Below are 26,848 nucleotides of genomic sequence, written 5' to 3'. Positions count from 1 at the left end.
AATTTTAAAGTTTTTAATTAGACCCCCAAACCAGTATTTGTGGCTGATGCACATATACATACACAATTCTAAAAAAAACCAAGAACTCAAAAGCTATTTCCAAGTATTAACTGCATCACCTAATAAACAACAGAATCAATACATATCACAAAAAGTTCGACTACTAAACAGTCACATCAAGATAAGGATCAATTTTTCTTCAGCAACCATGGGATAATACTTATAAAGAAGCCAAACTTAAAATTCTGATCAGGTCTTCAAAACAGTAAATCCACTCCAATTAATATTTAGAACAGGCCATAATCTAGAACCAATTTTCTATGAGTACCTACTGTTTATGAATAAAACACTAGTGCAATAGCTCACTTAAAAAAATAAAATCAGAAAACTTAAAAAAAAAATAGTGTACTACCAAATGTAAACGGAGAATAGGAAATAAACTAGTAACCAAAATCCAAGTTATCACCTAACTTCTAGGAAACCTCTTTATGCCTTAAGAAGTTATAGCTTTTAATATCAATAACACAATTTTATTTTAGAATTATTACGGTATTTAAACAAATGTTGGTCTTCAAAGAAAAATTTGACTCTTTTGAAACTAAAATTGTAAATATAAGACCTAGACTAATACATCAACAGGAAAAAATTGAGAAATCAACAAAACACACATATATATGAAAAATTGGTATATGACAAGGAACATTCCAAATCAGTGGAGAAAGAATGGACTATTGAACTCCTGGTGCCAGAGTAACTGACTATTGGCTAGCAAAAAAAGAAAGAAAGAAGGTTGGGGGGGGGGGGCGGATGTGGAGAAGAGAGAAAAAGAAAAAAGAAAGGAAAGGGGAAAAAGAATCCTATAATAAGTAGCCTCTAAGATGGACCTAAACATATTTCTACATTTTGGGAGGTGATAATATTAACACTAAGAAGCTATAAAGTTAAAAATATATAATGTAGCCTGTAGAGCAAGCACAAACATGAAAGAAAAATATTTTAAAAAGAAATACATAGAAATGGAATTCTAAAAAAAAAAATCATTCTTCCAGTTTCCAGTTTCCATGTAGGGAGCTTGGAAGTGATCACTTAGTCCTAACACCAAGTAAAAAGCTCAACAAACTGAAAAGTTAACATCCACAAGAAAAGTAAGGTCACACTGCAAACTGCTGCCCGCAAAACTGGAGAGACTGCAGGCAGATACAGAGAATTACAACTTAACAGAGCACAGACTCACAAGCTGAAACCTCGGAGGGAATGAGAGCCAGGAGAGGAAAGTCTGCACTGTAATTGATAAATAGGAGGCTCAGTGTGGAAGTTAAAAATTACAGAGGTATCAGTCTTAAGGGGGCCCCACACTTTTTTCAGTTTTACCTCCAGGAGCTTGACTAGGTTCTCACAGTAAATATCAGAGAAAAATCCCCTTTTATTTCCAAGTAGGGGGAGGGGAAAAGGAACCATTTTGAAATAAGCCAGAGCACTGGCTGCCCTCAGGGGAAACTAGTTAAGCAGAGCCTAACCTGCTGGGGTATTATGAGAGCCTAACTCACCTGGGGAAGGAAAATACCCAACTCCAGGTGGCTCTAGAATTCCACATGGAGGAAGGTGAAAAACCCAACTCCAGCACACTCTAACCATCCTGCCCCACCAAGGGGGAGGTGGAAAATTGAGAAACACTTGTAAAGTTCACAGTCCACAGCCATAGGCTCACTGGAAGGCTGAAACCGAGTCAAAGGACTATAGAACACTTCCCTTCCCCACACAACTCACCACCACATTACAAAAGGCCTATTTACAGCAATTCCGTTTGCCTGGTACATCATGTCTGGCTAACAAGAAAAAATTACAAGGCGTACCAAGAGGCAAAAGACACAAATTGAAGAGACAGAGAAACTATGAGAACCAGACATGGCAGGGACGTTGGAATGATCAGATCAGGAATTTAAGACAACAATGATTAATATGGTAAGGGCTCTAAATGGATAAAGTAGACAGAATATAAGAACAGATGAGCGATATAAGCAAAGAGACAGAGACCCTAGGAAAGAACCATAAAGAAAAGGACTATGACAGAAATGAAGAATGCCTTTGATGAGATTATTAGTGGACTGAACACAGCTGAGGAAAAAAATCTCTTAGCTATAGGATCTATCAGTAGAATCCTCAGAAACTGAAAAGCAAAGAGAACAAAGACTGAAAAAAAACAGAAGAGAATATCCAAGGATTGTGGGATAATTACAAAAGGTATAACATATGTGTAATGAGTATAGCAGAATGAGAAGAAAGAGAAAAAGGAACAGAAGAAATATTTGAAACAATGATGACTCAAAAATTTCCCAAATTAATGTCAGACACTGAACCATAGATCCAGGAAGCTCAGAGAACATCAAGCAGGAAAAATGCCAGAACAAAACTACACCCAGGCATATCTTATTCAAACTATAGAAATCATAGATAAATAAAAATCCTTAAAGAAAAAAGAAGAAAAATACACCTTACCTATAGAGGAACAAAGATAAGAATTACAACTGACTTCTCCTCAGAAACCATGCAAACAGGAGAGTGGAGTGAAATACTGAAAGCATTGAGAGAAAAAAAAACACCAACCTAGAATTCTGCATCCTGTAAAATTATCCTTCAAAAGTGAAGGACAAATAAAGATTCTACTAGACAAACAAAATTGAGAGAATCTGTTGCCAGTAGACCTGCTCTGCAAGAAACGTTAAATGTTCTCTAGAGAGAAGAAAAATATGAGTCAGAAACTCATCTACATAAAGAAAGGTAGAGCATCAAATAAGATACGAGTGAAGGTAAATTTTTTAATTTTATTTTTCTTATTTTTAATTGTTCAAACAGATAACAATTGTTCAAAATAATAGCAACAATGTATTTGATTACGTATATATATATCGTGTGTGTGTGTGTGTGTGTGTGTGTGTGTGGTAATTATGCTTATAAGTGAAGTGAATGACAACAATGATACAAAGGACAGGAGGAAGGAATTTGGGCTATTTTGTTATTATAAGATACTCTCATTACCTATGAAGGGGTACAGTATTATTTGAAAGTGGACTTGGATTAGTTGTAAAGATGTACTGTAAAAACTAAGGCAACCACTAAAAAAAGTAAAAAAAAAAAAAAAAAAGAAGTATAACTGATATGTTAAGAAGAGAAAATGGAACCACATATAACGTTCAGTTAAAACCACAAAAGGCATAATAAGAGTGGAAGACAAAAATGAGAACAAAGAACAAAGGCAACAAAGAGAAAACAGTAATGAATATGGTAGAAATTAATCCAACTATATCAATAATCACTTTGAATGTCAATGGTCTAAATACAACAATTAAAAGACAGACTGTCAGAGTTGATCCCAAAACATAACCCAACTATATGTCATCTACAAGAAACCCACTTTAAACATATAGACACGTAGAGATTAAAATAAGTAAGCATATGAAGAAATGCTCCACAAAATACATATATCATCAAGGAAATGCAAATTAAAACAACAATGAGGGCTTCCCTGGTGGCGCAGTGGTTGAGAATCTGCCTGCCAATGCAGGGGACACGGGTTCAAGCCCTAGTCTGGGAAGATCCCACATGCCACGGAGCGACTGGGCCCGTGAGCCACAACTACTGAGCCTGCGCGTCTGGAGCCTGTGCTCCGCAACGGGAGAGGCCGCGACGGTGAGAGGCCCGCGCACAGCGATGAAGAGTGGCCCCCGCTCGCCACAACTGGAGAAAGCCCTCGCACAGAAACGAAGACCCAACACAGCCAAAAATAAATATTAAAAAAAAAAAAAAAAAAAACAACAACAATGAGATACCACCACACATGTATTAAAATGGCCAAAATTCAGAACACTGATAACACTAAATGCTGGTGAAGATGTAGAGCAACAGGAATTGTCATTCATTGCTAGTGGGGATACAAAACAGCCCAGACACTTTGGAAGACAGTTGGCAGTTTCTTACAAAATTAAATATACTCTTACCAGATGATCCAGCAATCATACCCCTTAGTAATTATCTAAAGGAGTTGAAAATTTATGTCTACACAAAAACCCACACATGGAGGTTTATAGCAGCTTTATCCATAATTACCAAAACTTGGAAGCAACCAAGATGTCTGTCAGTAGGTCAATGGATAAATAAACTATGGTACATCCAGACCATGGAATATTATTCAGTTATAAAAAGAAACAGCCTATCAAGCCATGAAAAGACATGGAGGAAGCTTAAATGCATATTACTAAGTAAAAGAAGCCAATCTGAAAAGCCAACATACTGTATGACTCCAACTATATGACATTCTAGAAAAGATAAAACTATGGAGACAGTAAAAAGATCAGTGGTGCTAGGGGTGGAGGGGAGAGAGGGATTAATAAGCAAGCACAGAGGATTTTCAGGACAGTTAAATTACTCTGCATGATACTATAATGGCCTATATGTGTCCTTATACATTTGCCCAAACCCATAAATGTATAACACCAAGAACCCTCTTGTAAATTATGGATTTGGGATGATAATGATGTGTCAATGTAGGTTCATCTATTGTAACAAATATACCACTCTGTTGGGTGATGTTGATAACTGGGGAGGCTATGCAGGTGTAGAGATAGAGGATATATGAAAAATCATTATACTTGCCATTCAATTTTGCTTTGAACTTAAAACTGCTCGCCCCCCCAAATACAGTCTTTTTAAAAAGGGGGTGGGGGACAATTTTTTTTAAAGTAATACACTCTGTCACCTTCTACAAAAAATAAAAATTCAAATAATGGAAAAGAATGTAGGAAAAGGAACAGAGAAAGACAAAAAGGAGAAAAAAATAGTAATAAAACAGTAGACTTATTCTAGCTATAACATAATACATCAAATATTAATGGACAAAATAATCTAATTAAAAGGCAAAAATTCACAGAATAAATTTTAAAAACCAAGACCCAACTATATGCTATCTGCAAAAAATACACTTTAAAGACAGAGGTGCTTGAAATTAATTGGAAAGAAAATATATACAATGCAAACACTAAAAGAAGGCTGAGTGGTTATATTAATAACAAATAAAATAGAAATCAGAACAAAGGGAATTATCTGAGCTATAGAGGAACATCTTATATTGATAAAATGTTCAATTTATCATGAAAAAAATGACAATTATAAATGTGTATATACCAATAAAATTGTCACAGAAACTGATAGCATTAAAGAGATAAACAGACAAATCCAGAACCACAGTTGGAGATTTTAAAACCTTTCAGCAAATGATAAAACTAGACAAAAAATTCAGTAATGATATAGATCAGTAGTTTTCAACAAAGGAGGGATTTGTCCCATGGGGAACATATTTCCCATAGAAACATTATTTGTTGTCTCAATTTGGTGGGGAGGGGAAGGGAGGGATAATGGTATGTATGAGTACCATGCACAAGACAGCCCTCTCCAAAAACAAAGAATTATCTGCCCAAAACATGTCAACAGTGCCAAGATTGAGAACCCCTGCTGGATATGAAGAACTACATCACTTCAACCTTGTTGATATTTTTAAAATACTAGAATCAGGTTAAAATAAATCACAAGAAAACCACATGATCATATCAATTGATCCAGAACAGACATTTGACAAAATACCCATTCATGATCAAGGCTCTCGGCAAAACTAGGAAAACCTGTGAACTTCCTAAACTTGATAAAGAGCATCTTAAAAAAACACCCTACAGCTAACATTATACTTAAAGGTGAAAGACTGGATTCCTTTCCCCTAAGATCAAGAACAACGAAAAGACGTACCAACACAATAAAGCAAGAAAAGGAAATAAAAGATATACAGACTGGAAATGTAAAAATAAAACTGTCCCTATTTGCAGCAACATAATTTTCTATGTCAAAAATCTCAAAGAATATGGAAAAAAACTCCTGGAACTAATAAGTGAATTCAGCAAGGTCCCAGGAATCAAGATCACACTCAAAAACCAATCATACTTCTATGTTGTAGCAACAAACATGTGAAAAGTGATATTAAAAACGTAATACCCCCTTACCTCACATCATAGATAAAAATTAACTCAAAATGGGTCAAAGACCCAAATACAAGAACTAAAACTATAAAAGTCTTAAAAGAAAACATAGGTGTAAATCTTTGTGACCTTAGATTTGATAATGGCTTCTTAAATATGACACAAAAACACAATCAAGAAAAGAATACATAAATTGGACTTCATCAAAATTTAAAACGTATGTACTTCAAAGGACATGATCAAGAATATAAAAAAACAAGGCACTGAATGGGAGAAAATATTTGCAAATCATATATCCTATAAGAGACTTGAATCTAGAATATCTAAAGAACTCTTACAAATTAAGAATAAAAAGATAAATAACCCAATAAAAAACAGGCAAAGGATCAAAACAGACATTTCTCCAAAGAAGATATACAAATGGCTAGTGAGTACATGAAAAGTTGCTCAACACCATTAGTCATCTGGGAAATGCAAATCTAAACTGCACCTTAAATACTGCTTCACACTCTCTAGGACGACCTTAATCAGAAAGACATATAATTACAAGTGTTAGCCAGGATGTGAAGAAACGAGATCCCTTACTGCTGGAGAAAATGAAAAACGGTGCAACAACTTCACTAAACACTTTGGCAGTTCCTCAAATGGTTAAGCAGAGTTACCAGGAGCCAGCAATATAACAAAGAGGCCCTTTCATCTTCTTAAGCTCACTACTAAATAATTCTTATATCAAAAGAGAAAAATAAACTAAAATTATAGAATTTCTAGAAAATGATGATAATGTAAATACTACATGTTAGAATCTCTGGGATACAATTAAAGCAGTGATCAGAAGAAAATTCATAGCCTTAAATACTTATATCAGTAGACTTAAAGAATGAAAATAAATAAAGCCTCAAACTAAAAAGATTTTTAAAAGGAAAGCAAATTAGCCAAAAAAAGTAGAAGGAAAAACAATAAAAGCAAGAACTGAATTAGAAAACCAAAAAACAGAACTAATAAATAAGATGATTCATTGAAAAGCAAAATCAACAAAATTACTAGCTAAAAATAATATAAAATAAATAACAAATTGAGAAATAACCATTGAAAACATAAAATTCAACCAAATCATAACAGACTACTTTGTACAAACTCCATGCAAATAAACATAAAAATCTTTATAAAAGAGATAATTTCTGGGAAATGGAAAATTTGTAAGAGATGGATAAGTTTCTATTAGAGAAAGTTACTAAAACTCTTTCTCTATTGAGTGAGTTGAAAGTTTATACAGACCAAGTACCACAGAGGAAACTGATAACTTTTTCTAAGAACTACCACACCCAAAAGAGTCACCATGGCCAGGAGGTTTCACAGAGGAATGGACCAAATACTCAAAGGCCAGAAAATTCACTGTTACTTAAACTATACCAGAGAAAGGCGGGAAAAAATGAAAACTTGTGAAATATTTTATAAGGTAAATATGACACTGATAACTAAACCTGATAAAGAATACACACACACGTAACTAGCCAGTTTCACAAATAGTGATGTCACGATCAACTGAGGTTCATTCCAGCCAAGCAAGGGTTGTGGAATGTCAGGAAATCTATTCATCTAATTCACCAGAACTAACAGATTCATTGGAAAGATCTGGCGATTACCACTTTAATCACATATTCAAACTTAGAACTACTTAGAACTATGGACCTCCTGATGGCCTCAGCATCATCTATGAAGTAAATTCTTACCAAGAATGTTTAATCCAAATCTAATCAAGTCTTTGACTGAACTTCAAGTTTATAGGAAATACCAATTAAACAATTCCATGAGGAAAAATTTCAGGCAAAACCAGAAATGTTTTACACACAACAAGACCACTGCCCTGGTCACGTCAGTAAGTCAACGCCATGGGGGAAAAAAAGTGGGGAGGTTAACCTAGATTAAGAGGAAATAAAGAAATATAACACCATACATCAACTGTGACTAGATTCTGGTTCAAAAAAAAGCATTTTAGGACAATATGGACAAGATGGTAGTCAGGAATGACTGCTAATTTTCTTATGTGTGATAATAGTGTTGTAATTATGTAGGAAAGTACCCTTATTTTAGAATATGCATTCTAAAGTATTTGGGAGTAAAATGTCATGATGTCTACAATGTACTTCTATATGGTTCAGGCACACACACAATACCACACATACATAGACATATAATCACATACAAATAAAGTAAAAATGGTAAAATGTTAACAACTGTTGACTCTAGGTGATCGTTACACAGGTGTTCATTTCAACATTTCCTGTTGAAAAGTAGACAAATAACTTCAAAAATGCTACCTTATATACACTACCAAATGTAAAATAGATAACTAGTGGGAAGCAGCCGCATAGCACAGGGAGATCAGCTCGTGCTTTGTGACCACCTAGAGGGGTGGGATGGGGAGGGTGGGAGGGAGGGAGATGCAAGAGGGAAGAGAAACGGGAACATATTGTATATGTATAACTGATTCCCTTTGTTATAAAGCAGAAGCTAACACACCATTGTAAGGCAACTATACTTCAATAAAGATGTTTAAAAAAAAAAAACGCCACCTTATTATTCAAGTGCTAAAAAATAAATTGAAGCAAACTTCATTTAAAGCATCTTTAAAGTTTCATATATGAGTACATACTTTGAAATCGTATTTCCAAAGCGAATATTTAGATTTTTAAATTGATCAGAAAGTTACAATCACCAGAACAAGGCTCTCATTACTTACGGGCAAAAAACCAATAAAAATACTTAACACACTTACCGTGTGTCAGGCACTCTTCTAAGCGCTCTTACATAACTAACTCACTTAATTCTCTGAATAGCCATGTGAGTAGATTATCACTACCTCCATTTTTCAGGTAAGGAATAAGCCATAGACGTCACAAATTAAGTGGCGGAGCCAGTCTCCCAAGCCAGATTTTATAGCTCCAGAATCCACACTTTTAACAACTATTCTGTACTGTCCTCTCAGGTGGGGTAACCTATGTTTCTAGCAATACTGACTTGATTTTCCTGGGGTTATAACATCCTTTGATTTTAGTAATTTTAATAATCTAAAAGTATCATCAAACAGAGAATCACAAAAATTTAGATACTATTACATTTACAAGAATGCATTAAAATGGCTTCAGGTGGTTTAAGTAAATATTTAGCTACCTAACAAGATCTATCTATATAGTCTTACTAGGGGATCGATGATTACAACAAACATCTTCATAAACTGAAAGATGATCCCATCTTGATTAATATACATGACCGTATCTTTATTCTCTGGGATAAAGATGGAATCAAAGCAGTTCTCAACAATAAAAATAATTATTCCTGAAATGGTAAAAATTCTTTTATGCAAAATGTTTAACCTCAACAGTTTACCTAACTGAAAAACTTACATAACACTTTGTAGCATTTTGTAGAAATCTTATTATTCCACGTGGAATATTTTCAAGTTGATAAAAATGAAAAATTTTTTTAAAATGAGAAGATATCTTAAAAATAATAATTGATTTAATAGAGGTTGATGAGCCCGAAGCAAATTACAGATCTAAATGATAAAAGAAAACTACTGTTTATTTTCTTAGGTGTGATAACGGTATTGCAGTTATGGAAAAGATCTTTAATTAGAATTTATGCAAGCCATGTTTTAGTGTGGCACATCAGAGAACCCTCTAATTTTTTAGTAAACAAAGACTAATGGGCATTGTTACTATATAATGTCAATCTTTGTTTTTTTTTTTTTTTTTTTTTTTTTCCTTTGAGGAGAAACTTTATTAAAGTCAGTTGTTCACAAACTTGACTACTTTAACTTTCATTAGTAATACATACTTGTGACACACCTCAAGAGACTCCCCTCCTATAAGTCGAAATCGCTGCCTTTGATGACTTAATTATGTGACTTTATCAGCTCTGTGGTGCTGCTTAATATTCACCTCGGAGTTGGTGTAAATATTTGATAATCTGTGTTGTACAGATGGTCTGCCAGCTGTGGCTTCCTTCCTAGCCCGAGAGCAGAAACTTGTTAGCAGTTTGCTGGCTCAGTCAGTGTATCAGACTGTCCTGCCTTCCAGGACAGCCTACGTGGCAGGACCCAGGTGGATCTCTTGTGATTGATTTACCAGATGACACTGCAGAGTTTGGAGGTCAAATTCTTACTGTGATTTAGATACCAGAATTACTTTTTAGCTCCTGCTTAGTATTCAAATAACATCAAGCAATAGGAAGAAGAGGTGACACATAAATTTGGAATAGTATGGCGTCAATCTTTGTTTTTTTATAGGCTTAAAAACTTAAATAATATAAGTATAAAATTAAATTTTCCATCAAATATTGGGTTGGCCAAAAAGTTCGTTCCATTTTAAGTAAAAATAAGAGACACATTTTTCATTTTCACCAAGAACTGTATTGAACAACATATTCCCTAACCAAACAAACTTTTTGGCCAGCCCAATATTTGCAAGACTGAAAAATATATGTGGAAATATTTGTCCTCCCTGGACCATGATACACAATAAGCAAAAAAAAAAAAACTCTAGCTGTGATGGTGGACAGTAAATCAGTTCTATTAAACATGTAGGTATGTAAAAGTTTACCTGCTTTTTCTCTCAATTAGAATGGCCACATAAGAAGCTGGTAAAGCAGCACCAAAGCCGGGACTCCATGAGTAGAATTTTCCAAGTATCTTCCTGAAATTGAAATTTGGAATGATTATATGAAATTTCTAGTTGGTCATTTCAGTTATTACGCATAGAAGTTCCCCTTCTCAGTTCACCCTCTAACTAAATGTCCCACAGCACCTCAAATTCAGCATGTCCAAAACCAAACTCATTATCTTTCTCCCCTATCTCCATGAACCTGTTCTTTCCCCTCTCTTTTCCTAGGTTAATGATATCAACAACTACTTATCCACCTACGTGTGACACTCTGAGACATCCTTGGCTTCTTCTTCCTTATCCCATACATGAAATCATCCCCTTAAATACTTCCATGTACAATTTATCTCTCAAATTCCTCTCCAACCTACTGCCCTTGCCTCAGTTATGTCCCTCACCATCTCTTCTTCAGGCTACTACAATAGCAAACTAATAGGTATCTCTCCTTCCAATAATTTAATCTGTTATATTCATTCAGACAGTCCCTGGATCCAACACTGTTCACTCTGCAAACCTTCTATGTTCTCAGTTTCCGATCTATCAAATGGAAATAAATGTATTACCAAATGGGAATGTTCTCAGTTTCCTATCTACCAAATGGGAATAAATGTATTACCTATCTCACAGAGTTGTTATGATGGCTACATGAGATATTCCCCAGCACCATGCATGACACATAGGAAGTACGCAGAAAATGTTAGCTATTATTACTATTATTACTATTGTTATCACTACTACTATTTTTTCATTATGGCTCTTTTTTTATTGAAGTATAGCTGATTTACAATGTTGTATTAGTTTCAGGTATATAGCAAAGAGATTCAGTTATATATATGTTTTTTTTTCCAGATTCTTTTCCCTTATAGGCTATTACAAAATATTGAGTATAGTTCCCTGTGCTACACAGTAGGTCCTTGTTGGTTATCTATTTTATATATAGTAGTGTGTGTATGTTAATCCAAACTCCTAATTTACCCCCCGCCCTTCCCCTTTGGTAACCATAAATTTGTTTTCTATGTCTGTGGGTCTATTTCTGTTTTATATATAGGTTCATCAGTATCATTTTTTTTCAACTATTACTATTTTTTAACACATGATAGATATTCAAAAAATGTCTCTCCTTCTTTCCTTCTACAACCCTGGGTAACTTTTTTCTTACATCGCTTACTAAAGTATTTTACATTTTTTAGTTATATGTGTATATAAAATTTTTCATTTACTAGAATATATCCCTTGGAAGAAAGAATCTGCAGTGTCTCACAAATTATAAACGCCATTAGCTGCTTGGGTTTTTAAAGAGAAAAAAAAGAAATCTGGAGATATTAGGAAGATTCTTTTTTCCTTTCAAAGACAATTTGTTCCTAAGAAAGGGAGAAACAAAAAATTATAAGAAATTATCTGAACAAAGTTGGTCAACCGCTAAACGATGTATTACAGAAAAAAACATATCCTATGTACGTACAGATAAGGATAAAAAATCAGATGAAATTTTCTTTTTAACTGAAGCTTAGCTTTAAAAAAATTAGAAAACCTACATATAACATGGGTATTTCTGCAATGGACATCAGAAACTTTCTGCCTGAGAAAACTGGAGGTGATTCTTCCTCCAACAAAAAATACACAAAGGACTTAACAAGTTACTGAATATAAACATTAAAGGAAAATAATTGAGTGAGTCAGTTATAGGAGGAACACAGATGTTACCTTATTATAAGTATTTTATGTCTCCACAACTTAACCAAAAGCTTCATAGAACATAAATATGCTGCAAGACCAATTTATTATTATTGCAATTTTTAAAACCTAATTATCTTATAACTCTATTTTTAGAGTTTTAACAAGTATTAGAAACTTTCCAGAGACTACATGGTAAAGAGTTTCTTATACAGATTTTTTCAGATCAATTTAAAGGCATGACTTATTCAATAGTATAAACTTTATCAATTACTAAAAGTTTATAAATATTAATGTTCCTAAGGCAAAAATCTATAGAAGACTTTTGGAAATTATATTTCTTTTTTCTTTTTAGAAAAGGATAAAATTATTATTCAATTTATTATTCCCTATATACAAAAAACTAGTTTGGTAAAACATTAAAAGCTTCACTTTTAGACTGAGAATGATTCATAGCTCCCCATAATTCCCACTTCTAGTTCAAACTGTACTGGAGATCTTAGCAAGTACAATAATGCAAGAAAAATAAATACAAGGTATAAGAATTCAGAAAGGAAGAAATATTGTCCTTATTAAGTTATGAGCAATTTTTTTTCCTTATTAGTCATCAAATTAATACACATCAGTGAATACATGCCAATCCCAATCTCCCAATTCAACACACCACCACCCCCACCACCCCCCCACCGCTTTCCCCCCTTGGTGTCCATACATTTGTTCTCTACATCTGTGCCTAAATTTCTGCCCTGCAAACCGTCTCATCTGTACCATTTTTCTAGGTTCCACACATATGTGTTAATATACGATATTTGTTTTTCTCTTTCTGATTTACTTCACTTGGTATGACAGACTCTAGAGCCATCCATGTCTCAACAAATGACCCAATTTCGTTCCTTTTTATGGCTGAGTAATATTCCATTGTATATATGTACCACATCTTCCTTATCCATTCGTCTGTCGATGGGCATTTAGGTTGTTTCCATGACCTGGCTACTGTAAATAGTGCTGCAATGAACATTGGGGTGCATGTGTCTTTTGGAATTATGGTTTGCTCTGGGTATATGCCCAGTCGTGGGATTGCTGGGTCATATGGTAATTCTATTTTTAGTTTTTTAAGGAACCTCCATACTGTTCTCCATGGTGGCTGTATCAATTTACATTCCCACCAACAGTGCAAGAGGGTTCCTTTTCTCCACACCCTCTCCAGCATTTGTTGTTTGTAGATTTTCTGATGATGCCCATTCTAACTGGTGTGAGGTGATACCTCATTGTAGTTTTGATTTGCATTTCTCTAATAATTAGTGATGTTGAGCAGCTTTTCATGTGCTTCTTGGCCATCTGTATGTCTTCTTTGGAGAAATGTCTACTTAGGTCTTTTGCCCATTTTTGGATTGGGTTGATTTTTTTTTTAATATTGACCTGCATGAGTTGTTTATATATTTTGGAGATTAATCCTTTCTCCGTTGATTCGTTTGCAAATATTTTCTCCCATTCTGAGGAGTGTCTTTTCGTCTTGTTTATGGTTTCCTTTGCTGGGCAAAAGCTTTGAAGTTTCGTTAGGTCCCATTTGTTTATTTTTGTTTTTATTTCCATGACTCTAGGAGGTGGGTCAAAAAAGATCTTGCTGTGATTTACATCAAAGAGTGTTCTTCCTATGTTTTCCTCTAAGAGTTTTATACTGTCCGGTCTTACATTTAGGTCTCTAATCCATTTTGAGTTTATTTTTGTGTATGGTGTTAGGGACTGTTCTAATTTCATTCTTTTACATGTAGCTGTCCAGTTTTCCCAGCACCACTTTTTGAAGAGACTGTCTTTTCTCCATTGTATATCCTTGCCTCCTTTGTCATAGATTAGTTGACCATAGGTGCATGGGTTTATCTCTGGGCTTTCTATCTTGTTCCATTGATCTATGTTTCTGTTTTTGTGCCAGTACCATATTGTCTTGATGACTGTAGCTTTGTAGTATAGTCTGAAGTCAGGGAGTCTGATTCCTCCAGCTCCGTTTTTTCCCCTCAAGACTGCTTTGGCTATTCAGGGTCTTTTGTGTCTCCATACAAATTTTAAGATTTTTTATTCTAGTTCTGTAAAAATTGCCATTGGTAATTTGATAGGGATTGTATTGAATCTGTAGATTGCTTTGGGTAGTATAGTCATTTTCACAATATTGATTCTTCCCATACAAAAACATGGTATATCTCTCCATCTGCTGGTATCATCTTTAATTTCTTTCATCAGTGTCTTATAGTTTTCTGCATACAGGTCTTTTGTCTCTTTTGTCTCCCTAGGTAGGTTTCTTCCTAGGTAGGTATTTTGTTCTTTTTGTTGCAATGGTAAATGGGAGTGTTTCCATAATTTCTCTTTCAGATTTTTCATCATTAGTGTATAGGAATGCAAGAGATTTCTGTGCATTAGTTTTGTGTCCTGCAATTTTACCAAATTCATTGAGTAGCTCTAGTAGTTTTCTGGTGGCATCTTTAGGATTGTCTATGTATAGTATCATGTCATCTGCAAACAGTGACAATTTTACTTCTTCTTTTCCAATTTGTATTCCTTTTACTTCTTTTTCTTCTCTGAATGCCGTGGCTAGGACTTCCAAAACTATGTTGAATAACAGTGGTGAGAGTGGACATCCTTCTCTTGTTCCTGATCTTAGAGGAAATGCTTTCAGTTTTTCATCATTGAGGATGATGTTTCCTCTGGGTTTGGGGTATATGGCCTTTATTACATTGAGGTAGGTTCCCTCTATGCCCACTTTCTGGAGAGTTTTTATCATAAATGGGTGTTGAATTTTGTCAAAAGCTTTTTCTGCATCTATTGAGATGATCATATGGTTTTTATCCTTCAATTTGTTAATATGGTGTATCACATTGATTGATTTGCATATTTTGAAGAATCCTTGCATCCCTGGGATAAATCCCACTTGATCGTGGTGTATGATCCCTTTTAATGTGTTGTTGGATTCTGTTTGCTAGTATTTTGTTGAGGATTTTTGCTTCTATATTCATCAGTGATATTGGTCTCTAATTTTCTTTTTTGGTAGTATCTTTGTCTGGTTTTGGTATCAGGGTGATGGTGGCCTCATAGAATGAGTTTGGGAGCGTTCCTTCCTCTGCAATTTTTTGGAAGAGTTTGAGAAGAATGGGTGTTAGCTCTTCTCTAAATGTTTGATAGAATTCATCTGTGAAGCAATCTGGTCCTGGACTTTTGTTTTTTGGAAGATTTTTAATCACAGTTTCAATTTCATTACTTGTGATTGGTCTGTTCATATTTTCTATTTCTTCCTGGTTCAGGCTTGGAAGGTTATACCTGCCTAAGAATTTGTCCATTTCTTTCAGGTTGTCCATTATATCGGCATACTGTTGCTTGTAGTAGTCTCTTAGGATGCTTTGTATTTCTGCGGTGTCTGTTGTAACTTCTCCCTTTTCATTTCTAATTTTATTGATTTGAGTCCTCTCCCTCTTTCTCTTGATGAGTCTGGCTAATGGTTATGAATTTTGTTTATCTTCTCAAAGAACCAGCTTTTAGTTTTATTGATCTTTGCTATTGTTTTCTTTGTTTCTATTTCATTTATTTCCACTCTGATCTTTATGATTTCTTTCCTTTGCTAACTTTGGGTTTTGTTTCTTCTTCTTTCTCTAGTTCCTTTAGGTGTAAGGTTAGATTGCTTATTTGAGATTTTTCTTCTTTCTTGAGGTAGGCTTGTATAGCTATAAACTTCCCTCTTAGAACTGCTTTTGCTGCATCCCATAGGTTTTGGACCATCGTGTTTTCATTGTCATTTGTCTCTACGTATTTTTTTGATTTCCTCTTTGATTTCTTCAGTGATCTCTTGGTTATTTAGTAACGTATTGTTAAGCCTCCATTTGTTTGTGTTTTTTACGTTTTGTTCCCTGTAATTCATTTCTAATCTCATAGTGTTATGGTCAGAAAAGATGCTTGATATGATTTCAATTTTCTTAAATTTACTGAGGCTTGATTTGTGACCCAAGATGTGATCTTTCCTGGAGAATGTTCCATGTGCACTTGAGAAGAAAGTGTAATCTGCTGTTTTGGGATGGAATGTCATATAAATATCAATTAAATCTATCTGGACTATTGTGTCATTTAAAGCTTCTGTTTCCTTATTTATTTTCATTTTGGATGATCTGTCCATTGGTGTAAGTGAGGTGTTAAAGTCCCCAATATTATTGTGTTACTGTCAATTTCCTCTTTTAGAGCTGTTAGCAGTTGCCTTATGTATTGAGGTGCTCCTATGTTGGGTGCATATATATTTATAATTGTTGTATCTTCTTCTTGGATTGATCCCTTGATCATTATGTAGTGTCCTTCCTTGTCTCTTGTAACATTCTTTATTTTAAAGTCTATTTTATCTGATATGAGTATTGCTCTTCCAGATTTCTTTTGATTTCCATTTGCATGGAATATCTTTTTCCATCCCCTCACTTTCAGTCTGTATGTGTCCCTAGGTCTGAAGTGGGTCTCTTGTAGACAGCATATATATGGGTCTTGTTTTTGTATCCATTCAGTGAGCCTGTGTCTTTCGGTTGGAGCATTTAATCCATTCAAGTTAAAGGTAATTATTGGTATGTATGTTCCTATGACCATTTTCTTAATTGTTTTGGGTTTGTTTTTGTAGATCCTTTTCTTCTCTTGTGTTTCCCACTTAGAGAAGTTCCTTTAGCATTTGTTGTAGAGCTGTTTTGCTGGTGCTGAGTTCTGTTAGCTTTTGCTTGTCTGTAAAGCTTTTGATTTCTCCATTGAATCTGAATGAGATCCTTGCCGGGTAGAGGAATCTTGGTTGTAGGTTCTTCCCTTTCATCACTTTATCATGCCACTTCCTTCTGGCTTGTAGCGTTTCTGCTAAGAAATCTGCTGTTAACCTTATGGGAGTTCTCTTGTATGTTATTTGTCGTTTTTCCCTTGCTGCTTTCAATAATTTTTCTTTGTCTTTAATTTTTGCCACTTTGATTACTAGGTGTCTCGTGTTTCTCCTTGGGTTTATCCTGTATGGGACTCTCTGCACTTCCTGGACTGGGGTGGCTGTTCCCTTTCCCATGTTAGGGAAGTTTTCGACTATAATCTCTTCAAATATTTTCTCTGGTCCTTTCTCTCTCTCTTCTCCTTCTGGGACCCCTATAATGCGAATGTTGTTGCATTTAATGTTGTCCCAGAGGTCTCTTAGGCTGTCTTCATTTCTTTTCATTCTTTTTTCTTTAGTCTGTTCCACAGCAGTGAATTCCACCTTTCTGTCTTCCAGGTCACTTATCCGTTCTTCTGCCTCAGTTATTCTGCTATTGATTCCTTCTAGTGTAGTTTTCATTTCAGTTATTGTATTGTTCATCTCTCTTTGTTTGTTCTTTAATTCTTCTAAATCTTTGTTAAACATTTCTTGCATCTTCTCAATCTTTGCCTCCATTCTTTTTCCAAGGTCCTGGATCATCTTCACTATCATTATTCTGAATTCTTTTTCTGGAAGGTTGCCTATCTTCACTTCATTTAGTTGTTTTTCTGGGGTTTTATCTTGTTCCTTCATCTGGTACATAGCTCTCTGCCTTTTCATCTTGTCTATCTTTCTTTGAATGTGGTTTTTGTTCCACAGGCTGCAGGATTGTAGTTCTTCTTGCTTCTGCTGTCTGCCCTCTGGTGGATGAGGCTATCTAAGAGGCTTGTGCAAGTTTCCTGATGGGAGGGACTGGTGGTGGGTAGAGCTGACTGTTGCTCTGGTGGGCACAGCTCAGTAAAACTTTAATCCGTTTGACTGCTGATGGGTGGGGCTGGGTACCCTTCATATTGGTTGTTTGGCCTGAGGCAACCCAACACTGGAGCCTACCTGGGCTCTTTGGTGGGGTTAATGGCAGACTCTGGGAGGGCTCACACCAAGGAGTACTTCCCAGAACTTCCGCTGCCAGTGTCCTTGTCCCCCCCAGTGAGACACAGCCACCGCCCGCCTCTGCTGAAGACCCTCCAACACTACTAGGTAGGTCTCGTTCTGTCTCCTATGGGGTCACTGCTCCTTCCCCTGGGTCCCAATGTGCACACTACTTTGTGTGTGCCCTCCAAGAGTGGAGTCTCTGTTTCCCCCAGTCCTGTCAAAGTCCTGCAATCAAATCCCACTAGCCTTCAAAGTCTGATTCTCTAGGAATTCCTCCTACCGTTGCCAGACCCCCAGGTTGAGAAGCCTGACGTGGGGCTCAGAACCTTCACTCCAGTGGGTGGACTTCTGTGGTACAAGGGTTCTCCAGTCTGTGAGTCACCCACCCAGCAGTTATGGGATTTGATTTTACTGGGATTGCGCCCCTCCTACCGTCTCATTGTGGCTTCTCATTTGTCTTTGGATGTGGGGTATCTTTTTGGTGAGTTCCAGTGTCTTCCTGTCAATGATTGTCCAGCAGCTAGTTGTGATTCTGGTGTTCTTGCAAGCGGAAATTATATTTCTAATTGCAGTTAAAATCTACCTGCAGAATTGTTTTGGGTAATACTAACTGGGTAACATTAATAGTAATATAATGTGAAGTTAGTATTTTAACCTGACAAATTAAATAAACTAGTTTGGGTTTCAATAATGTGTGGGGGAAAAAATAAAAAGTAAATATCTAATAAACATGCTAAGTATATCATAACACTAAAAACTGAATTCTAACTGCATGTATATTGTATGAAGCATGTGACACAGATAATGCACTGCATCAGGACCAAAAGTTTCATCAGTAGGATATACCAGAAATTTTACAGATAAACACGAGCATTTTATAGTCCTTTTGAAGTCCATTCACTGCATTTGGACCTAACCAATATCATGGACAGTTGCTTTGAATTCCTAATCTATGAAACTGAAAAGTTAAGAAATTCTCATTAACAAGTTAGTAAATATAGCGGGCCTCAGAAAATGTATGATACATTAAAGCACTTTTGTTATATATTCACAGCAATAATTTGAAGTTTATATTACATTTTTAGGCCAAGAGGCCCACAACTCCTGGTTTTACAAGCGTTCTTTGAGATAAATAAATGTCATTTCACAGAGAGAAAAAAATACACAAGCAGTGACCTGCACAACATTTATATAAACATTTGTTTGTTTCAGTTTCAACAAAGGCATTTGTATTAACTACCAATTGTGATTATGTGTACCAACCTTAAAATGCAAAAGAAAGCCATAAACAAGGCCCCATTAGCAGTCAGAAATGAAGCAGATTGTAGGATCTCAGGGAGCAGTTTGTGTAAATAATAATCTAATTTTCGTTTCCGGAGAATTGCTGCAATCTGGAAAAAAAAGGAAAAAAAACGGCTCTTTTGTTTAATATAACCAACTTTTCCCACTTAAGTTAGTTCTTATGTGGAAGATCCTGAAATAATAGCATGTATTTAAAAATTAAAGTAAAAACTCTGGTATTTTACTGGCTCCTCTATGAAAATTCAATTTCTGGGACAGAAGACCCTTTAATTTATTGAAAGTATAATGGATAAAATAAACACCTAGAAATTACAACATGGATCATATGATAAATAACCTCCAAACACTGAGATAAATATTTATAATGCCTTAAAAAGTTTTAAACTGGGGCTTCCCTGGTGGCACAGTGGTTAAGAATCTGCCTGCCAATTCAGGGTACACAGGTTCGAGCCCTGGTCCAGGAAGATCCCACATGCCACGGGGCAACTAAGCCCGTGCACCACAACTACTGAGCCTGCACTCTAGAGCCCGTGAGCCACAACTACTGAAGCCCACGTGCCACAACCACTGAGGCCCGCATGCCTGGAGCCCGTGCTCCGCAACAAGAGAAGCCACCACAGTGAGAAGCCCGCGCATGGCAAGGAAGAGTAGCCCCTGCTCGCAGCAACTAGACAAAGCCCACGCACAGCAACAAAGATGCAACGCAGCCAAAAATAAATAAATAAAATTTTTTTAAAAAAGTTTTAAACTGAAAAATAAAATATATGTTTAAATGGAAAAAATAAAGTACAATCAAATAGAAATTGAATGCTAAAACAAAACTACATTACAGATACTATCAGCCTGGATATTAGAAAACTTCAATGATAAAAACCAGAGAAATTCATTCATTCAGTTTCACTGAGAAGGGGATATGAGCTAGATTAGGAACAACAGTATAATTCTCACAGGTCACCAGGAAGAAATGCTTTTCTATCATGATGAAACAATATATCAAAGGAACAAAAGTTAAGGGGACAGAATTAGGGAATGAGGGAGGGAATGTAAGAAAGGGCAAGACTGACTTGAGAAAAGGAAGACCAGAGAACTCTGCATTCACTTTTCACCATTCTAGACATAACAGCTTCCCTATCGTCAGGGATCAACAAATCTAATGGCCTCGTCTCAGTTCTTTTCTTATTCTACCCCTTAAAAGCCTCTGATAATTTCCTACTTCATTCAATTAAACAAACTGTTATTAAGAATTATGCCATACACAGGAAAAACAACAATGAATAAGATCTAATCCTTGCCTTCAAGGAACATAAAAACTTAATAGGGAAGTAGACATATAAACAATAAACTACAGTAAGGCAGTGTGGTAAATGCTATACTAGAAGAAGAAGAAACTGCTATAGAAATACATATTAGGGAATAACCAAAAAGGAGAAGGGACTGGACAGGTAATAATGCCTGGAAGATGGATCTTGACAAATAGGTAAAACGTTGACAAAAGAGAAGTTTCTATGGTTTCTGTGACTTCATTGTTTTCATTCTCCCATTATATCTCTAAGTGCTACTCCTTTGTTAGCATTTCTTCCTCAGATCTCTACTCATTCTATATACAATCTCTCCCACAGCATCACCTATCATGTCAAAGTAGGAATTCCAATATAACCCCTTCTAATTTTTTTTTTTTTTTAATTTTTGGCTGCATTGGGTCTTTGTTGCTGCACACAGGCTTTCTCTAGTTGCAGCGAGCGGGGGCTACTCTTCATTGTGGTGCGCAGGCATCTCATTGCGGTGACTTCTCGTTGCGGAGCACAGGCTCTACGTGCACAGGCTTCAGTAGTTGCAGCACATGGGCTCAGCAGTTGTGGCACGTGGGCCCTAGAGCACACAGGCTTCAGTAGTTGTGGGCTCAGTAGTTGTTGCTCACGGGCTCTAGAGCACAGGCTCAGTAGTTGTGGAACACGGGCTTAGCTGCTCCGGGCATGTGGTATCTTCCCAGGCCAGGGATCAAACCCATGTCCCCTGGATTGGCAGGCAGATTCTTAACCACTGCACCACCAGGGAAGTCCCTCCCCTAAATTCTTAATGCATACTTCAAATGTTTATTGGACATGTCAATAAAGACATACCACAGACATCAAAAAAAAAGCATGTCCAGGGCTTCCCTGGTGGAGCAGTGGTTGAGAATCTGCCTGCCAATGCAGGGGACACGGGTTCGAGCCCTGGTCTGGGAAGATCCCACATGCCGCGGAGCAACTAGGCCCGTGAGCCACAACTACTGAGCCTGCGCGTCTGGAGCCTGTGCTCCGAAACAACAGAGGCCGCGATAGTGAGAGGCCCGCGCACTGCGATGAAGAGTGGCCCCCGCTCACCGCAACTAGAGAAAACCCTTGCACAGAAGCGAAGACCCAACACAGCAAAAATAAACAAATAAATAAATAATAAATTTTAAAAAAAAAAAGCATGTCCAAAGCAGAACTTATTATACTTCCCAAAAATGCTTTTATTTCTGAGTTTCTAACCTCAAGTAATAGTACCACATCCACCCAATTACTTAGAAACAAAATGTTGGTGTCATTTCAATTATTCCCTGGATCCTCAACCATCTCCTCAGTTCTAATGATCTCCTAGGATCTTCAGGTTTTAGAATGTAATGTCTCTTTCATTTTAGACTCAACAATGGGCAGAATATGGTACTCTGTTATATATTCAAGTAGTTACAGAAAAAAATCCCCTCTGTTCCTGGAAAGGAAAAAACAAAACTGTCCCTATTTGCAGATAACCTGATTGTCTACACAGAAATTCCCAAGCAAGTTACATACAGACACACACACACCTCCTAGAACTCATAATGCAGTTTAGCAAAGGCAAAGGATAAAAGATAAACATACAAAAGTTATTTGTATTTCTATATAAAAAAATGAATACATGGACACCAAAATTTAAATACAATAGCATTTATAACTCCTCAAAAAATGAAATACTTAGGGGAAAATCTACAACACTTGTATAGGACTTGTATACTGAAAGATACACAATGCTGATGGAAGAAATCAAAGAACAGATTAATAAATGTTCATAGATAGGAAGACTCAACATGGTAAAGATGTCAATTTTCCCCCAAAGCAATATACAGGTTTAACACAATTTCTATTACGATTCCAGAAAAGGTTTTGTAGATGTGGACAAGATTATACTGAAATTTATATAGAAAAGCAAAGGAACTATAAGAGCTAAAACAACTTTGAAAAAGTGAATAAAATGGGAGGAATGAGCCTACCCAATTTGAAGACATTATATAGCTACAGCAATCAGGTTTTGTGATATTGGCAAAAGGATAGACAAATACATTAATGAAATAGAATAGAGAACCTAGATATAAATCCACACAAATATATTCAACTGATTTTTGACAAGGTACAATGGCAATCCCATAGAGGAAAAAGAGCTATTTCAACAAATGGTGCTGGAGCAAAGAGACATCCACAGGCAAAAAAAAAAAAAAAAAATTAACCTCAGCCAAAGTCTCACAGTTTATACACACTTTATACAAAAATTAATTCTAAGTGTATCAGAGACATAAATCTAAAACATAAAACTACAAAACTTTTAGGGGAAAAAAATCAGGGAAAATCTTAGGGATCTAAGGCTAGGCAAAAGCGCAATTCATAAAAGGAAAAATTATAAATTACACTTCAGAATTAAAACTTTTTCTCTGTGAAAGACCTGTTAAGAATAAAAACCCTAGCTACAGAATGGGAGAAACTACTTGTAAACTACACAGCCAGCAAATGACTAGTATCTAGAATATAGAAGGAAATCTCAAAACTCAACAGTAAAAAACAATCCAATTAGAAAATACAAATGATACGAACAGATATTTCACCGAAGAGAATATGCAAATGGAAGATAAGCATACTAGCCATTAAGGAAAAGCAAATTAAAACCACAATGAGCTATCACCATAGAACTGTCAGAATGATCAAATTTAAAAATACTGGAAACACCAAATGTTGACAAGGATGCAGAGAAACTGGATCTCTCATGCACTTGTTGGGGGGAATGTGAAATGGCAAAACCATTCTGAAAAAGTTTGACAGTTTCTATAAAAACTAAACAAGCAACTATCATATGACCCAGCAATTGCAGTCCCGAATGTTTATCCTAGAAAAATGAAAACGTATGTTCACCCAAAATTTGTGCACAAATGTTTATAGCAGCTTTGTTTGTAATAGTCAATAAATGGAAACAACTCCTATGTCCTTTAAGAGATGAATGGTTTAAAAAACTGCGGTGTATCCATACCATGGAATACCATTTAGCAATAAACAGGAACAAGCTAGTGATACATGATACAATACTGATGAATTTCCAGAGAATTATGCTGAATGAAAAAAGCCAATCCCAAAAGACTACATACTATACTATTCCATTTACATAACACATAAAATGACAAATTTATAAAAATTAAGAATAAATTAATGGTGACCAGGGGTTAAGAGGAGGTGGGTAGGTGGGAGGGAAGTGGGTATTGCTATAAAAGGGCACCACAAGGGATCCTTGTGTTGATGGAAATGTCCTGTATATTGACTATATCAACAGCAATTATTTTGGTTGTGATATTTTACTATCATTTTGCAGGATGATACCACTGGGAGAAACCAGATAAAGAGCAGAGGGAATCTATTATTTCTTACAACTGCATAAGAATCTACAATTATCTCAAAATTAAAAGTTCAATTAAAGGGCTTCCCTGGTGGCGCAGTGGTTGAGAATCTGCCTGCCAATGCAGGGGACACGGGTTCGAGCCCTGGTCTGGGAAGATCCCACATGCCACGGAGCAACTGGGCCCGTGAGCCACAATTACTGAGCCTGCGCATCTGGAGCCTGTGCTCCGCAACAAGAGAGGCCGCGATGGTGAGAGGCCCGCGCACCGCGATAAAGAGTGGTCCCCACTTGCCACAACTAGAGAAAGCCCTCGCACAGAAACGAAGACTCAACACAGTCATAAATAAATAAATAAATAAAAGAACGTGAATTTCTTTTAAAAAAAAAAAAAAAAGTTCAATTAAAAAAAAAAGCAGTCACCCACAAAGCCAATGGGCATATGAAATATGCTTAGCATCACTAGTATTCAGAAAACTGCACAATAAAATACCACTACACACACACACCAGAATGTCTAAAACAAGGAGAAATGATAATGCAAAGCACTGTGGGGAATGAAGTAACTGGAACTTCACACATTGCTGGTGGGAATGTAAAACTGCATACTTACTTCAGAAAACTGTTATTATCTAATGAAACTAAATGCACACTTATCCTATGATCCAGCAGTTTCACTCCTAGGTATATATCCAAGAGAAATAACTGCTTATTTCCATCAAAAGTCATATTCATAACACTATCTGTAATTACAAATACTGCAAAACACCTAAATGTCCATTAACAGTAAGGTAGATAAATTGTACATATTTGCAATATTGGTAAATCATACTGTACAGTCTACTGTAAGAAACACGGAAAATCTGACACAACACATGGGAAGTAACCTAAGACCTTAACAACACTGTGTTGTAACCCAGAGCTTCCAACCAGGGCTTACAAGTGGCCAAAAAACTGATCCTCTCAGCAGTCTGGGTAGCCAGGCCAGGACTAGGGTAACAGAGCAAGGTGATAATCATCTCTGTTTTCCCTAGTGTGCCACACAATTATTATCATTTTCTATGTACATCACAGCATGCTATAGTGTGAAAAAAGATTAGAAGCACTGATCTAACCAAGTAACATAAAAGTAACTGTACTAGCCATGTAGGAATTGTAAAGGCACACGCACACATGTATAAAATCATTATCAGACATCATCCAACAACTTCACAAACATCATATTGTATAGCAAAAAATGTTGCAGTGTTCATATGCTTTTGACCAAGTAATTCCATGTCAATAAATTCCTTATGAATTTTCCAAATATGCATACAAACATTTAGCTCAACAACAAAGTATATAATAACACTATGATTAAAATACATATTTGTATTTATTTATTTATATTCATATAGCTTTTGAAGACAATATAATGACCAGGAAAAAAATGAATCAAAATACTTAAAGTGATAAGACAGACTACCAAACAATATTTTCTAATGAACATATGGAACAAACACTAGAACATTATGAACTGGTTATCTTGGTAATAGATTATTTTAATCTTCTTTTTGCTTTTGGGTATTTTCTAGACATTCTGCAACAAACATGTTACATTTATAAAACTGGTAGAAGGGGAATAAGTATGAGAAAGTGTGGATTAATTATTATAGAAAAAGATCTGAATAGAGAATAGAAATAATCAGCATGATAAAGTATAAAATAATCAGGAGATATGATTTTTACTCTTAGTTCTACAATAATGTATATGAATGCTACTTATTTCAATTCTCTTTAGATTTCATCTTTCTCATTTATTAGATAAAGAGGCTGACTTAAATGACACAGGTGACATCAGTAAGATGGCAGAATAGCAGTTTCCAGCACTCATCCCCTTGCAGAAACATCAATTTGAACAAATACTCATGTGCAAAAATACCTTCACAAGAGCTAAGGATTCCAGGTGAGAGATTAAAGCACCCAGGTGGAGTGGAGAAATAAGAAAAGATGCATTGAAGAGGGTATGAAAAATAATCTCATATTACCCACATCAACCAACCTCCAACCCCAGGCAACTCCGCATGCAGAGAGACACCCACCCAAAGGAGGAAGAAGAGTGAAGTGAGCGCCCAACTTCACCACAAACCCCAGCTCCAGGCCTGCCAAGTAAAATCAAGCATCAGGCCAGGCCACACAGATCCAGGATTCAGAAGTGCCCCCATGGACTCAGGCTCCAGGCCCACCCCAGTGCCATGCCAAACCCCAAGAAACCAGGCTCCAGGCTTACCCCATGGATCCGTTTCAAGCCCCAAACTGAAGCCCCAAACACCAGGCCTGCCCAGGTAGACCCAAGTATAAGGTGCACACCAGTGAACTCAGGCTTCAAGTCCACCCCCAGGCACCAGAGTAGCCTGCCTGAAAACTCCAGCAGCAAACCCATCCACAGACTCCACCAAATGGCTTTCACTGGCTTTCACTGCAGAAGCCCAAGTGTAAAGACTGGAAGAGGTGCCTACTTCTTCAAATGAACAACCACCAAAACAAGGCCACAGAAATACGAATGTTCAGGAAAACATGACACCAACAAAGGAACAAAATAAAGCACGAGTAACCAACCCTAAAGAAATGGAGATCAATGAACTGCCAGACAAAGAATTCAAAATAGTTGTCTTAAAGAACTG

General features: G+C 36.2%; 1 protein-coding gene across 3 annotated transcripts in view; it reads right to left on the bottom strand.

The window, feature by feature from the left end:
- The window catches only part of TMEM135 (transmembrane protein 135), a 260,464-nt gene that overhangs the window by 197,455 nt on the left and 36,161 nt on the right, over positions 1–26,848 (bottom strand). For all 3 annotated transcript variants that reach the window (XM_007168482.2, XM_057553678.1, XM_057553679.1), the window contains exons 2-3: positions 19,491–19,618; positions 10,622–10,714 (exon numbers count right to left, since the gene is read on the bottom strand). In XM_007168482.2, the coding sequence (XP_007168544.2) occupies positions 10,622–10,714; positions 19,491–19,618 (221 nt within the window). The remainder of the gene's footprint in view (positions 1–10,621; positions 10,715–19,490; positions 19,619–26,848) is intronic.

The sequence above is a fragment of the Balaenoptera acutorostrata genome, chromosome 9 (genome assembly GCF_949987535.1).
Source record: "Balaenoptera acutorostrata chromosome 9, mBalAcu1.1, whole genome shotgun sequence".
In the NCBI taxonomy this organism is placed as follows: Eukaryota; Metazoa; Chordata; class Mammalia; order Artiodactyla; family Balaenopteridae; genus Balaenoptera; species Balaenoptera acutorostrata.
The sequence above is the reverse complement of the archived record's forward strand: the minus strand, read 5'-3'. Positions and strand labels throughout refer to the sequence as shown.